At 41.2% G+C, this 16,150-nt stretch overlaps 1 protein-coding gene across 1 annotated transcript in view; it reads right to left on the bottom strand.

Moving 5' to 3' along the window:
• Positions 1-14,086, bottom strand: part of WDFY4 (WDFY family member 4) — a 145,152-nt gene extending 131,066 nt beyond the window's left edge. Inside the window, exons 1-5 of the mRNA XM_075025984.1 lie at positions 13,924-14,086; positions 8,868-9,141; positions 2,384-2,498; positions 1,675-1,778; positions 61-207 (exon numbers count right to left, since the gene is read on the bottom strand). Coding sequence (XP_074882085.1) covers positions 61-207; positions 1,675-1,778; positions 2,384-2,498; positions 8,868-9,128 — 627 coding nt within the window. The 5' untranslated portion in view covers positions 9,129-9,141; positions 13,924-14,086. The remainder of the gene's footprint in view (positions 1-60; positions 208-1,674; positions 1,779-2,383; positions 2,499-8,867; positions 9,142-13,923) is intronic.
• Between the last annotated feature and the right edge of the window lie 2,064 nt (positions 14,087-16,150).

The raw sequence follows: 16,150 nt of genomic DNA, 5'->3' as shown, positions 1-16,150 counted from the left end.
GAAAGCCTAAGTGAACATGTGAATACTCAGGGCAAATGAACTCCCAGAGGCACATCTCACCTTAACAAGCATTTCCTGAGTTTGGGTGTCATCCTCACTTGCCTCTCCATCATCACTGGTTTTCTTCAGAGGAAAAGTAAAGAAAAGGTACAGGCACTGCATCAGAGCAGCTGGAAGGCCAGATCCAATGATGTTCCACATAGTCCTCTAAGTAAGGAAAATAAAAATCAGCCCCTCCAGAAGGTGACCACAGTCTCCTTGTGTTTCTACACACTGAGTGTAGTCATGGCAGATGAAAGAGCCAATCCTTACAAGTGTTCTAGGGCACACAAGCATGGCAATCATACAGCATGGCTGTACAAATCCACTTCGCAGAAGTAAACACACTGACAGTGTGTTGCTATAGCTGTTCCCAGGACTTCTCACTCCAGCTGAACTACAGCTTTGACAGAGATACTTACTATGTCCTGCATAAGGAGACCTATAGTCGATAAAGCACACAAACTGCAAACTAACTAGCACCTAAAATTAAGTCCAGGGGCAGACAGTGCCCCCTTTATCATTAGTTCACAGGACACCCTGCAGCTATAGAGACCTGGTATGTTAAAAGCATGAATTCTCCATTCCCTCCTTAACCCAGCATAGCAGCAATTTAGTGATAATGCCTTTGCTTTTGTAACATATTAAATAACTGCACACACACTTCTAATTATAGCTTTTATAAATGCAAGAGACACTGTTTCTCCACAATGTTTCTCAACACTTAGTTCCTTTCCATCTTCACTATGGCTGTGTACAACTTAGAGAAGTCCCAGTGTGCCTGCTTGGCACACAATAATAAAAAAAAATCAGCAGCAAATTAAACAGAAGAGTGAGGTTTGTGATATGAAGTTTTGTGAGTGTGTGTGCTACAAAAAATAGCAATGTCTTAAATCTGTGAAAAACACAAACCTCATCAGGAACTTCATGCTGTGACTAACTATATATAATTTTACAGAGCTCCTTATGACACAGAACATGCCCACTAGAAGCTGGCAGTAAGATTTTATTTTCATGTATCTGAATAAGGATGAGACAAACTGCTCAGCTCAATGTCAGGGATAAACACAGCCCTGATGCCCATCAGCAGGCTGTACTGCTGATGCCAGTCTGCATTTGGGATGGTTGTACAAGTAGAGTTTGTGAAATGCTTTGAAACGCTTCATGAGAGGCTATCAGTATGGAAAATCCAACAACTGCATTACCAGACAGACAGATCCTTACTAGTCATCTTTTTGATATGCAAGCTGGAGCGATGAAGGTTGAAGAGCAGTGATACACAATGGGGGGGGGGGGGGGGGGGGGGGAAGATGAATCAGAGCAACACTAGAAAAAACAGCTGCCTGATGATCAAAACAAAAAGGGTATCTGGAAGCACAAAGGCTTACTTCCCTCTTTAGAAAAGCCTGGACTATAAACCTGGTGGTGTGTCCTCTATGTGACTGTATACCCTGGGTATGCTGAAGCACAAAGCGTCGGGGATAACTCAAACTTCATGAGATTTAGGTGTTCCACTGTTGGGGTGGCTACCCAGCTTCTCTGAAATAAAAAGGAAAAAAAAAAAAAAAAACAAAAAAAGACAAAACAAACAGACAAAAAAAAACCACCAAACCACTTTGTAGTCATTTCTCTTACCAAGTCAGTCTGTGAGAGCACATACACTGATTTCAGGAGCAAACGGCCATTTTCTGCTTCCCCTTTCTGTTGTAGCAATTGCTCCAAAGCCAGACGAGCTTCCTCTGTTACCACAAAAACATTAAACTTTAATTTCTTAATGAAAGATGAAAATGCTGCATTGATCCTCTCTTAACAGAGCTGACAAATTTAACAAATTACAGTACCTCCAGGAGTCCACTGAAGTGAATAGAAGGACATAGAAGGATTTTGATCCAGCATCGGGCTCAGGTCAGTTCATGTAAACTACATGTTTCAAACTGACAAGCTTCACTGGGAATACCAGCTCAGTTCATGAAGTCTGCCAGCTGACCAGTGCGAAGAATGTACAACAGCCACCAGGAAAGCCATGCATAGCTAGCAACTCTTCTCATTAAAGAAAGCTCCGAGAAATAGTGTGTAGCCTACTGTTTTACTGCATAGCTGCAGTATTACACTTTTCTAGCTATGAAAGTTCCAAAAACAAGGTCAGCACAGCATACAAGGCCAGATCTTCAGTGCAATCATCCAAAACCAGTGCTAGCTCACACCTACTAAAAGATCTGGCTTGCTACGCTTAGCACTTTCCTGCTCCTCCTCCATTTCCCTCATGGTAAGCACAGAGGACAAGCTGAATGACAGCACATATCCAGAATAAGTGGATCCAGTGGATATAGTATGGGATCATTACCTGCAGGTTTGCCATTGAGATTCCTCTTAATTTCTTTTGTCAGAAGCTTGGAAACCTCACTGGCTAACAGCTGAATGTTGGGGAATACAATTGCTCCAGCAGACTGCTCCCAGGCCTGAAATCCAAGTGTAACTGTTAAGTCTTTCTGATACAGCAGGTCTTTGGTAGATTGACAAGTACTAATACATATAAATAAAAAAACATAAAGCTAACATTCCCCTGCAAGATTCCCTCCCCAGCCAGTATAGTCCATTAAGCAGTATTTGCCAGGCAGGCAGGAGCCTGACACTACAGATACAGAATTCAACCTGGAACTAGCTTTAGAATCACGTAAAGCACCTACTAGAGAGCATTTACATTATTTTCTCCATTGAATACAATCAAAACAATGTAAATGTTTGTCATAGCCCTTGTGTCACTAATTATTTGTATCAAAAAGCATGCTAGTCCCTTTCGAAAAACAATATAAACACCCTGTACCCTGAAGAAGTTACAGCTACAGTTGTCTTTTTTCAGTAAAAGTAAATCCTTCTGCAAAAACTGGTCTCCCCAAAACTATCGTCATAAACAAAACCTGATTTTCAGTTGAATAAAAAATAAAAATAAAAATTGTATTTCCTCTGTTCAGCCAGTCATTGCACAGTCTCAGCTGCTTAGAGACTGAAATGGGATTGGAACTGCTGCTCTCATGGAGGATTTGTAGCAGATCTGTCAAGAAGAAATCATGCTAATACAGGACTACTGCTCCCAAGTAGCAGTATACTGGCCAAGATTCACCTGAAACCGAAGTATTTATTTCAAGTCAATAAATTTATAAAAATCACAGAATGAACAAACAAGCAAAAGCCTTCGGGGGGGGGGGGGGGTGGGTGGAGTGGGGGGGTGTGGTTTTTGTAGTTGGTGGTTTTAATACATTCATAAAGTTTCTGCCTTTCAATTCTACTCTATTTGGGGAGGAAAGTAAGGCTCATTAAATCAGCATTTCTCGCCAGACAGAAATAATCTTTGTTGCAAACTAAGGAAATAAAAGAAAACATGGTGAAAGGAGCTAAAAACCCAGCAATATTCTAGCCCAAAAGGCACCAGATGTGTTTTGCAGCAATATGAGTTGCCTAACCCATCTGCATATGAGGTTAAGATGTAAGCTGCCAGGCCTGGACTGACAACCCTGTCTGGCTAGGAATTTACAACATTACAAGACAACTCACATCATGAGTACAGATCGGTGCTAATATAGGAAAAGATGCACTTTTAAAATGCTGAGATGATGACAGTAAGGGTTTACCAGATCAGGATTTCTAAACATTTCCTATGCTATAAGAAGCACCCCTAAATAGGAAAGTATAGTCCTAAACTCATAGCTAGCCAAGGAAAAAAAATTTATAGACAAGTTTATAAACAATTTATAAATAAGTTTGTAAATTACTTGTTCAAGAATAGACAAGCAATTGAATGTAAAACTGACAAGAGTAACAACAGCAAGACTTGAGGTTTCCCTGCTCTGAGTCTGACAAACAGATCCCCTCTCAAATGTTTCTTAGCCTTGACTTTGGGGGGAAAAAAATCAAAATCAATAAAAAAATATTCCAGTAGACTAATACTATCGCACCCAACTGGCCTCCAAGAATCAGGTACCATTACTTTTATGTTGAACATTCAACTCTACACACATCAATGTATGAGCAATAGTGCAGCGTTCACCTCTAAATAACAGGCTGTGACACTTCTGTCCCCAGTAACCTTGAAAATTTTCTTTAGAAAAGTTACCTCCTTCTAAAAGCTCAGAAAAATCAAGCTGTAAGGCCAGATAATGAAAGGAAGATAAAAAAAAATAATAAGACACCTGTTCTCCTAAAATAATTTGGAGCAGACACCCCATAACAGTCTGCCAAAAAAATCAGTGCAACTCATTGTGAAAGAAGATCCTCTACGAACATATTTCCTTCCCTACCAATGATTTCAATCACTTGTTCTTTCTTTGCTGATGGCAGCTTGTGGACAAGCTATTTCTTTCCCCACAAAGTGCCAGTTGTCCATTGGCAATCAGGCAAGCACCTACTTCTTACTTCATTTTACTGCATTGACCTCTGGACCTGCACCCAACTCTTTTTTCTAGGCTACAAAAGTGTAACATGCAATCACACAGTGTGCTTATCAATTAATTTTCAAACAATCAACAATATTAAAACAACAAGCTAGTTTTTTCAGATTTTGACCATAAATGATTTTCAGAGACCCTCAGTTGCAGGAGCAAGAGCCAACAACTTCTCTACTTCTGATGTAGAAGTGAGGGAAGACCTGTAAAGAACAGAAGCAAGCTGGGCAAACACAGTGACAAGAAACCCACAGCTACTTAAGAATACACAATAGTTGTCATTAAGTTAAACGCTTTTTCAGAAGAAAGTAGTGATAGATTCCTGCCCCTCTGCCTCAGAGAGGAACGTCCTCTGAACACTTCAGAAAGGACTTGTTATACTCACTCTTCTGCTAATAGAAAGAGCAGGATAAATTTTAGAAGTTCAGACCTTATGCAGCAGAGAGCAGTAATCAAAGGTTCATAGAAATGCTATCATTATGCAAATATTTAGCTAGTCCATTTCACTACAGACCAGGCCTCTAATGTTCTGATTTGATTTTACAGGTGATCTTCCCATGGGTCAGACACCAATCTCTAGAATACATTCTCTTTTAAGAACAGACCTAATCAGTTCCATATTCATCTTTGAGCCTATAAAAGATCTGTATCTGGAAGAGTATCAAACTGACTCCATTCCAGGATGTCTGCCTTCAGGGGAAACTCAAATAATATGGTATCAATGTAATCTGATTTTCTTTCTTCCTCGTAAGCCTGTTTCTACATGTTTAATGTTCTGCCACAAGTTCCCTGTGTCTGATGTTGCCATCTGTCCTTCCTATTCCATGCTTCATGGAAAGATGCTAGCTCAAAAGCCAGACGTGTAATAGAACTTTCTGATACTTTCTGAGGCACCAAAAGGGAAGATACAGAGGGTACATTAAAATTACTCCCAGCCTAGGCCTGAATCACAAGCAGATGGCTAACATTTTCCTCCTACACCTTTTCCTTCTACATCAAAGCATATCAGTGAGTAATGAGTCTCCACACCCCAGGTGGCTCCTGGTTAGTGCCCTCTCTCTCCAACCGAGTAAGAGCTAAAGCACTCTAAGACAAAAAGACAGAGATGCGCTGGCATCTGCATGATCAAATAAGGAAAGGAAAAGCAAGAGATGAAAAACCTCCAAGGAGAGAGTAGATTTATGCAGGGTCCGCTGTTAAACAGGAGGAAGCAAGGTAGTTTCTGTAAGAACTTCATAACATGTACAAGTCAAACTGACATGCATTTCCCCAAGCCAGCCCAGGGGCTTAGGACAAAGCAGAAGGCTGGTACATGAAGGGAGTAAAAGTCGCATGGGGAAGGACATTAGGACTCGAAGCTAAAAGGCCAGATCCTCTACAATGTACTCCTAAATCAATGATGCAATGCCAAAATACTCTAGCCACACATCTGAACCTAAATGCCAACAAAGAACTGCAAAGCTCCACAGATACATCTAAGGAAAGTGAAGGGGAACAGTCTCTCTTAGGGCACAAAATCAACTGTTAAGCTAATGAGAAATGCACATCTCCATTCTGAATATATTCTGTAGCCAAAAGATCCTTTAGGAATTTAAAATTCCATCTTTGCGAGCATTACTGCAATTCAGAAAATCACTTTCTACAACCCTAAAGCATATGAAGTTCAGTCCTACAGAAGGGAAACACATGGTGGGTGTGCATATGCATAACATGACCAGTTCCTTAGCCATACTCAGCTTGCCTCCTGTAGAATAGCTGTCCTTTGACCCACCAGTACTAAAGTTTATTTCTCATGTGTCATGATAAATAAGCAACTTCCTGCTTTACTGTCCAATTTTTAATTCCTCAGACTTCTAGATTTTATAGCTTTCATCATCTTTGTTCAGTAACAATTTCCTCAGTCCTTTGAAAATTTCACTCCAAAAAAATGACCTTTGCATGGAAAACATTCTTGCTATTCATACTTTGTCAATGATCAGCAAATCTGAAGTTGTTCTACATAATCTCATCTCACCAAGACTTGCTTTCTTCATGTTCACTATATGGTATTCAAAATCCAAAGCCACAACAGAACTCAGAAACCTTGAGATCTGGGAATTTCAATTTCATTGTAAATTTGAGGCAGGAAAACCTCAGCAGATTTTCACAAAAAGCCTGCAATACATTGCTTACAAGAGGGGGAGGGAGCAGTTTGGAGAGGCTATCTTCCACAGCAAAGCCTATCTTTGTTGTGATGAATTTATACCCTCAAAACATTATGGATGTATGTTTTCCATGGAGCTTCAAGAAGAAGGAAGACAGGAGGTCTGAAAACAGCTCTAGGAAAAGCAGAATAGGCAGCTCTTGCTCCAAGCAAAAAGGTTGTATCTTGTTGCTGTGCTGTCTCAAAAAAAGAACAGTGCAATTTTCAGCACACCATTAAAAAGCAGATCCATGGAATAAGAAGGTGCTCCTCTACAGAAAACTGTCAGATCATCAATCCTGATCTGACTTTGAAGAGCATTTTTTGAAGGCTGAGGAAGGAATGCTGCCCCTTTGCAAAGCCAGAATTTTTGTGACCTGATAAAGCTGTGGTGAGCTCCCAAGAGAGCCAAGCCTGCCCCAGCACATGTTGTGCCCTATGCAGAGAGAGAGTGACACATTTCCAGTGACAGCCACATATGCAGAGTAACAGCTCTTCTGCTCAAATATAGCCTTTGGTTCAGGAGGGAGACTCTTCAATGCAAACAAATCCAGAAGTTGAGAGGAAGTGTTGAAAAGTCAAAGCTTTGTTCAGTAATCATAAAATAACTGTAGGGCCATCTAGATTAAATGAGAAGGCTGCTTCTGAGACTCCAGGCTATACACTCACTGCCTTTTCAGACCCTTCCATTCATTTTGTCTGCACTGCCTTGGACCAGGGCAAGCTTGTACTTAAACACAGCAAACTCTTCACCATAGGCATCACCAGATCCTACCTGCAACTCAACTGTTTGCATCACACTAACACCAATGAGTGACCTAATTCAGTGCTGTTAACTGACACCAACATCTACAGTGATTTCAAAGTCCTGCTCTGCACCAGGACTTACAAGCTTCACAGGTTCATGCTCCATCTAGCTGAGTGAAATGCTTATGACCATCTGGAAGTTAATCCTGCTTTACTGTCATGGACACCAAAGATTTCATAGCCCTGAGCACAGTGATTTCCCTGCACACGCAGTTCAAAATGTCCCTCTCACTACAGAGTATCCCTTTTTATGTCCCACAATGCTTCCATATAAACAGAGTGACCATGTCTTTAACTTTATTTTTTTTCTTACCTACCCACCGACGACTTATCAGAAAACCAACTCAGCTAGGTAGGGAACAGATGGATCTGAGTTTGGTCACTCAAGAACACTGAAAACTCACAAGTACAGATGGCTGAAGTATGATATCATTAAAACATAGTTTCACCAAAACCAAGCTTTTATTTTCTTTCTGAAAGACTTACACAGTGAGAGTGTAAAAACACAGATTCAATACCCAGAGATACCCAAGGTAATTCAAGAGAAAAACAATTCTTCTGTACTACAACATGGCCACAGTACATTTAAAGATAGGCCAGGTTTTCTCCTCCTCTCAGTATAAGCTCTGCTATTCTGTTGCTATATGGTCCACTCAAACAGTTCCCTGTACATTTCACAAACTCCAGCAAACGAAACCAACCCACAAGGCTCCTATTCATCACAGAGCTCTTCCAGCTTCATCTTTCAATATGGCCATCTCAGAAATAGTTGGCTGATGGAAGCTCTAGGGCATGGGGGAGGGCAGCTAGCTAAAATGTTCTCATTCTCAGCTGTGTCCCTCAACTACAGTGTGACCTTCCTCTCCTCATGCCACAGTTTCCCTGTCTATAACACAACTCCTCTCTGAAGCACTAAAATTAGACATCAGCACTGTCATTAAGCCCCAAATTCCCTCTTAAGACTGTACCCCTGCATTTCCCCTAGGTGGCTGCATGCCACAACCACATTTTCCCAGACCGAAACTGTGCTCAGCCCCCCACTAAGTAATAAAATAGAAGAGGCAGACATGAAGTGACCACTTCACAGGGTACTCTGAAACATGCCTGTCTCATCAACATATCCCTTAACTCCAAGAACAGAATTTAGCCATTCGTGAAACTAAATCAGTGCTCCCCCAGATACTTTTCTCATGCTAACATAGCAGGTTAGTTAGATGAAAGGAGGACAAGCAACTGTTTCCCCGGGCTCCCAATAGAATAAAAGTAATTATCACCTAGACAAAGGGATCACATTCCAATTAACTCCACTGGCAGTTAGGGTCACCACAGAACACATAGAGCAACAGAAACTCAAATTCACATCCTTGGCATCTTCACCAAAGGCAACAAGGAGAACAAACCTTTAAGAAGGGGGGAAGAAAGTCCAGCAGCCTTCTCTGTTGCTCCTCTGGGATAAGAAATTGAGCCACCTGCTCATACTCTACAAATTGTCTGCCTAGAGTCTCCCACTGGAGGGTATGGCTCTGGGGTGGCTTGTCCTTGCTGTGTGCAGGCTGTCCTGGCACTTCTGCTTTGTCTCCATCATCAGGGCTTTGCTCTTGCTGTTCTGTTTTGCCAGGTGAATCCTCCCACTGCCACGTGAGTTCAGCTGCTTTGTCCATGCTAAAATGAGACCTGAAGTTAAAGATACTGTGTTATTTACAGTTAGCATCATCTCTTACCAGTCAACTGTCCCATGAAACTAGACACTGACAGTTTTAACTACTGGAGCTGGGGAGTTTAGAAGTATGGAAATGCGGGCAGCCACTGACTCTTTTCCAATCCTGATGGCAAAGCACTCTGCTCCTGGACAAGAGCATTACCACCCTGCAATCACATGAACAAGCTCTCTCCCATGAGACACGTGTACATGTCCCACACAGCTCATCTGGGCTTTGGCAGGACAAACTGGTAAACCATGCAGGAAATCTGGATTCCAGCTCCAGCTTTGCCACTGAGCCAGATCCTCTCCCTATACTTCAGCCACCCCAATTGTAAAACAAGTCATAACTATTACCATCATCAGATCTGCAACAGAAGAGCACTACCCATGAGCCAGATTACACATTTCACTGAGTATGGATGCTAAACTAAGCTGCACATTTCTGATGCATTCCTCACCTAGAGTGAGGTTGAAGCACTGGCTGGAACAGGAGCTGTGTGGAAAAGCCAAGGATTCCCCACATGGGTGTGCTGGCCCAAACAGGCAGCAACATTCAGCTCTTCTAAACTGCAGATGTACAGCTCTGTACAAGAGATAGGTATTTTTACTACAACATTACCTGTTTTGCTGATCCTGTAAACTGAAATGGATATGCCTCAATGAAGAAGCAAAGTGATTCTAGCAGCCTTATTTCCATCAAATTGAACTTACAATGGGTCCATCTTGCCCTATAGGTAGAGGAATCCTTCTGGTACCTTCATCTCAACTCCAAGTCCTCTCATCTACTTCACAGCCCTGTTTTCATCCATAGTCTTCTGGGAGGTCACTGACACAGCTTTGAATCCACAGCAACCCTACTCCTTTGCCATAGCCTTCTGTGACCTCACCCTGCTACCCAGAGCCTACATAATGACAATGCTTACACCAGTGGAAATCAGGCTTCTCCAGTTTCCATTAAAATCAGCCATATGCTTATTGGTGTCTAGGATATCGTCTGACTACTCAAAATATGACACATAAATTATCATAGTGTGGGTAGTCAGCTGGGGAGTTGTCACCAAGATGAATGTAGCTCATTACTTTACTTACCAAATATATTGTCTTTTAAGACCCTAGAAGAATCTTTAACATATCATTACACCCCCTCAAAGAAAATCACCAATGTACCTCCATTTCTAGGCAACAGGTTCCTTCTCTACAGTGTCTCTTTGATTGCCATTCTAGCTTGTCAATAAAAATGCCAAAAAGCAAACATAACTAAAAAACTGAGTTAGATATGCACTACCAATACATACACCCCTTAAAATAAATTTTTTAAAAAGACTATTATGAAACTAGTTTAGCAATTAGGAGCCAACACTACTACTAGATTTGGGATTCTCTTCCTTCACCATCCATCAGTTATACATCTTGCTTACTGCTTGCATCCTACCCCCTCCAAGCCAGATGAACCAGTTTCACTTCCACACTCACGCAGTAGCTCCATACCGCAGAGATGAAGAGGGTGACTTTATCTTGTCACTGTGCACCACATCACCTGCAGCAAGGTGATGGTCCCAGCAGATACCTATGCTTGGATCTAAATGCTGATCGTTCACACTACAGCAGAGGGTAACTTATTCTACCACAGCCCATACTCTGTCCTTTGCTAGGAGATAGAAGGCTACAAAATTTTGACCTGTCTCCAAGGATGTCAATCTGGAACTTCCTACATCAACAACAACATTTTGTGTTTCACTGCTGTTGTTTCCCTCAATTATCTGTGCTAAGACAACACAGCCCTCTGAGCAGAAGAAGTGTGATTACTGTCTGCACAGAGTAAACAGGAAGACTCTGTTCCTCATGACTGCGTGGGAGGTACATTTGTCATATGTTATACTTAACCCTAGTATGGGATTTTGGCCCACTTGAGTCATCGTGAAGCTGTACAGTGTGTTGAGAAAGCCTCAGTACTGTTCTAGGGGCTTCAGTGAGCATAGTTCAGAGTTACTTTTTCAGTGAGGCTGCTTTTGCATCCCAAATGGCACCATTCTCTTCCTAAGGGAAATCTCTCACCTTGGAAGCTACTCTGCTAAACCTAAATCAATGCTAAGTAACAAGTAACTCACTCTGCCTTTTCTTGTGTCTACAATTTCATTCGGACTTCTAAATCTTTTGTGTTTTCTGTTCCTCTTGGAGGATAATTATTCTTCTAGACCAATCACAATATCACAGGGTCCATTGGTATTAAGGATAGCTTAGGTATTTTGAAAAGATCTTGTATGTTGGCTGTCTTCTACATCCCACAATTTGTCCTGATCCTCAGTGTAAATTAATGGCTTATTTCAGTTTTAGTAAGTTATAAATATCACAATGATACAAAAAGTAAAGTCTAAATAATTAAGATTTTAAAAGACATGAAAGTGAAAATATATCAAATAAACTTGATGCTATCATTCAGAAAGTAGTGTCAGGTAACAGAGAGGAAGTGAAACTTATTCATGTATTTTCCCTTTTGTTCTAAATTAAGCTTGTGTGAAACCACACTGCATTGGGGCTACGCCTTTTCAGACTGGTAAGACAAAAGGGAAGAAAGGCCTGACCAAAGATGGCAGAAACACAGGCAGAATGCTGATACTAGAATTTTACTGGCTGAACAAGCATGATTTTTTAAATGACATCTTAATTATATTTATCTGGGGTTAACTCCCCCAGCAGTCCAAAGAATGATCCTGTACAGCTACAAAATCCCAATTTGTACCAAGATCAAGAAGTTTACTTATACATTTAAAATCATTTATTATCAGAGAAGGGTCTCACGGCAAGATGGGTGACCAAAACACAATCAAGTCTCATGCCAAATTTCATAGTTTGGTCCACTTTTTATGGTAAGTATCTGCAAAAAATGTCAGATATTTGAGTGTACATGGAAATCTTTAATCTCCAAAAGTACATGAAAGCAAAATGAGGACTACGATTTGCCTTCTTGTTTACTCCAACTGTCCAGATGACAAGAGGCATCTTAGACTCAATATCACACACCTAGTACTAGGACTAACTGCTTTAACTATCCCTTCTCCTAATAGCCTTTTCTTGACTATTAAAACTCAGGATTCTGGTGACTATCAGAGACACATGGCTTACAGCACTCCAAAAATCCACTGTGTGATACCTCTTCATACGCCTTTGCTTTCCTGTGCAGCCAAGATAAATCTATTCATTAAACAGTCATTCCAGGCAATCGTTTTAAATGCTAAAACCAGGGATTCCACTACCTCCCCAGGAAAGCTGTCTGATGCCATAACAACCCCAAGCAGTAGAAAGCATTGCTTGTTTCCTTCATGAACCATCTTATCTCACAAATTATACTTCTCTCCCAATTCAATCACAAACTCCCCCTTTGTGGCTCACACCACTCTGTGCTCACAGGAAATGACAGTACCTCAGAATGAACACTGTGCCAGATGCTGTCCATCTACTACTCCCTTACCTCTGTCCCTCCTAATCAGCTTGATTCTTCCTCCCTGAGCTCCCTCTGCCTTTCCTAAATTATCTACACCTATCAGTTCTATGTCTAATGATCATACTTGACATATTTCATGAGGCAAACCTAAAAACACCACCAAGAAGATTTACACTTTGATGTCACTCTATTTATTGCAGAACAATATGAAGACTGCAACGAATTAAAACAAGTTGCAAAATTCAATATCCTACCCATCCTTGCCAGGTCCATTTAATTGTAAATTCTAAGGGGAAGGTATTCTCTCTTCCTAAGTTCTGGCACAGCAATTTATACAATATGAGCCTAACCTGGCTGGTGCCTTGAAATGCAAATAGCTGACAAAATACAAATAACAGAGGGGTTTTAAAACACTTGTCAGCTTAGAGAAGGTTGAATACTGTTCAAAGAACAAGTCCCATTTCAGTAGGGCACAGCCCCTATTTTTTCAGCAATAGAAATACAGTTTCAGCTTGTTTCAAGAAGGTGTGACACTCTTACTACTAAAGGAGTTGCATTCATTTACACTCAGACTTCATTTGTCCAAGCATATTTTTACTTTTTGAGTACATCTAAGCTGGACAAAGCATTTCTGCAGTGCAACCTTACAAATCATTATTTCAAACACTTAACTGCATTCCTCTTTATTTTTGTTTGAAAAGCATCCCCATGCAATCCAAAAGTAGCTATAAAACTGACTTAGGCTCTCCCTCATGTATCCACTCTTCTTTTTTTTTTTTTTTTCTGTTTTAAAAAGTAGCTTCTAAATATCTAATTGGGAACTGTTTCTTTGACTTGTATATACCCCTACTGCAGCCAAGAGAGAAGCAGAGATTTGGGGTGCACTTGCTTTTGAGATTTGGTGAAGTAATGCCCCCATCTCAAGAGCAAACAGAATGCTTCTGGTGATTCACAGACAATATAGTTGCAACAAATTCGAAGGAACAAGACCAGGGCAATCCTGATCATCTCAACACAACAGCTCATTAGATAAGGACATGCATTTAAACCAAATCCAACAAGTCTCCACTAGCAGCAGCAACAGATATACCCCTTACATCTGCAATCCTATTACCACCCTTAGATTAAAGGATACAAGCAAACCACTGATCCTTTTTCCTCCTTGTACTGCAGTTTAGGGTCAACTTTGACTGAAACCTTTTCTGTTTGAAAATGATCCTACTACAACAAACCAGTTGCAGATAATAAAGCAGTTTCCTTCAACAGTTAAGAGTCTGTTCCTTTTGTTTTCACAACAGATCTCTTTACATACCTGGGCTCCTAGATTTGGCAGCTCCTGTTGCAGTCAATAACCACATCCAGAGAAAGGAGCATTACTGCTTCTGTCCTCCTAGGCATTTTGGTGCATGCAGCAGCTCCCACTCTGCTCTTTAAACTTTCCACTGTTAATCACCTGATTAGCTGCTGCACTTATTTCCTGAGGAAAGCAGAAGTGAAGAGCAAATGAACCACATGCTTGGGGCCCACCAAGCTCCCAAAGCAACTTAGAACAATTCAGCTTATGCACAAACCTGGCAGGCATTGCATGCTTCTCCCTGGGTCAAGAGTAACCAGATATTTCTCCCCATACCATATTCACAAAGAAGGGGGGGGTGGTCTTGTGTTTAATTTTGTTTTTAAATTTAAGGTTTACCGAACTACTACAGGTATACATCACTACAAAGCTCATGCTCTCTGTGCAACCTGTGCCCAAAGGACAGGCAACAGTTGGAGTCCTTCCTCAAATGCAGTTTCCTTAAAATAAATACATCTGAATGCTGAGGTGAAGGGTAAGTCTTTGACCTCTCTACTAAAACAGTCAAGGCAGCTACTCAGATCAAGAGGCAAACAAGCACTGTAAGCTCACTCACAAAATAAAGGAGCCTAGATTAGCTATGGGGTTGGTGGAAGACTACTTCTCCGTTGTCTAGTTGCTTTTTTGTTCTCCCTAATAACACACCTGAAAGGCTTTATAATTGGTTTTTAAGGGGAGGTGGAGTTTAAACTCCACAGGAAATTCAAGTGTTTCCTAAACTGCTTCTCCTTGGGAATTGTATGGTGACCTTGAGAATCAGTGGGATCATGGCCTTACAGTGACTGAAACCTGAGGGGATTCTACCCTAGCTGGTTAAAGCCATTTGTTTTCTGTTAACATCCACTTCATTCAAATGCCTGAAAAACTATTCAGGAGAAAAACTAATTTCCTCTTCCAGCTAAGCTAGGGCAGTATCCGCACTGGAGGCTGCTCATGTTTCTGAAAGTAGAAGCAGCAAGTCTTAAAAAGGACTGATTTCATTGTTCGATAGGGTTAAGTAATAAGACAGGACAGCAATTGCCTATACACTGCAGGGACCTCAATACAGCAGTGCTTCTGGCATAGAACAGTCCCAGAGGATTGTTCTCGTCCCTTACTGTGGAAGTGTATTTATTGAAAGAAAGATCAACAATAGAGGCAGCAGCAAAATCATGGGTTTAGTTCACCCCCTTACAGATTATACCAGGAATTAAGGAGCTCTGTAGCTTTGCTGCAAAGAGATATATACTGAGGAAAATCCTGAAGAAAATACTGCACTCTAATCTGTACAGACAGTAGCCTTAAGTTGATCAGGTTTTGGAAAGCATTAGCTAAACTAAGTATCTACAGGGTGTTTTCCAAGCAGATGCAAGTTCACACTGAGCTACCCACACCCAGGGCAGCTCCAGTGAATGTCACATTTGGCCACTTTAGTGAGCTCCACTGAGACATGCACAGGTCTGGCTGAGCTCAGTGCTGCACCAACATGGCTGCGAGGCCTCTGGGCAGCTCTGAGCACAGGCTGAGCAAGCTCACACAGCCTGCAAAAGGCTGTGCCTACACATCCGCTACTTTTCTGCTTTAGGCTGTTCACATATTGGACAATACTTTCCCAGCTGGAATCTAGCCAACATTGTTTTCCCTTTCCTAACTCAGAAACAAGCCTAAATGTGCTCTATTTCCACCCTTTTAGTGTCAGTTTAAAATCACAAAACAGAATATCATTTGCAGTAGCCCTTCCATGCTGTTTCATCAGAGAGGTTTATTTCCCAGGAGCCTTCCCTATCCAGTGGTGCCCCCCTCACTAGATGCTGTCAGGACTCAAGCAGCCACACAGTCATTAGTAGATTTCTAATCCACACGGCAGAGGAAGCACCATTTCTCTTTTTCATTCTACACTAACTGCTAATGGGGCTGAAAGTCCAGAGTTTCAACATGCCCTCCTGCTTCACTGAAGCAAAACAGCTGTAACCAAATTATCTGCAGTAAAAATAACTCCAAGGGGTAAAGAGAAGCTAATAGCTAATGTAGTAGGAGACAGTGCCACAACTCTCTTTGTCAGTTTGGGCTCTTTATATTAATGACCCCTTGCACTGTGCCTCCACCTACAAAAATGGAGAGAAAAATCCTTCTTTTCTGTGTCCTTTTTCCCCAATCTCATAGGAAAAAAAAAAAAAAAAGCATGTTTCCCACATACTTGCATTTG

The sequence above is a fragment of the Buteo buteo genome, chromosome 4, assembly GCF_964188355.1.
Source record: "Buteo buteo chromosome 4, bButBut1.hap1.1, whole genome shotgun sequence".
NCBI classification, from domain to species: Eukaryota; Metazoa; Chordata; class Aves; order Accipitriformes; family Accipitridae; genus Buteo; species Buteo buteo.
This window is presented reverse-complemented; position numbering and strand designations above follow the sequence as displayed.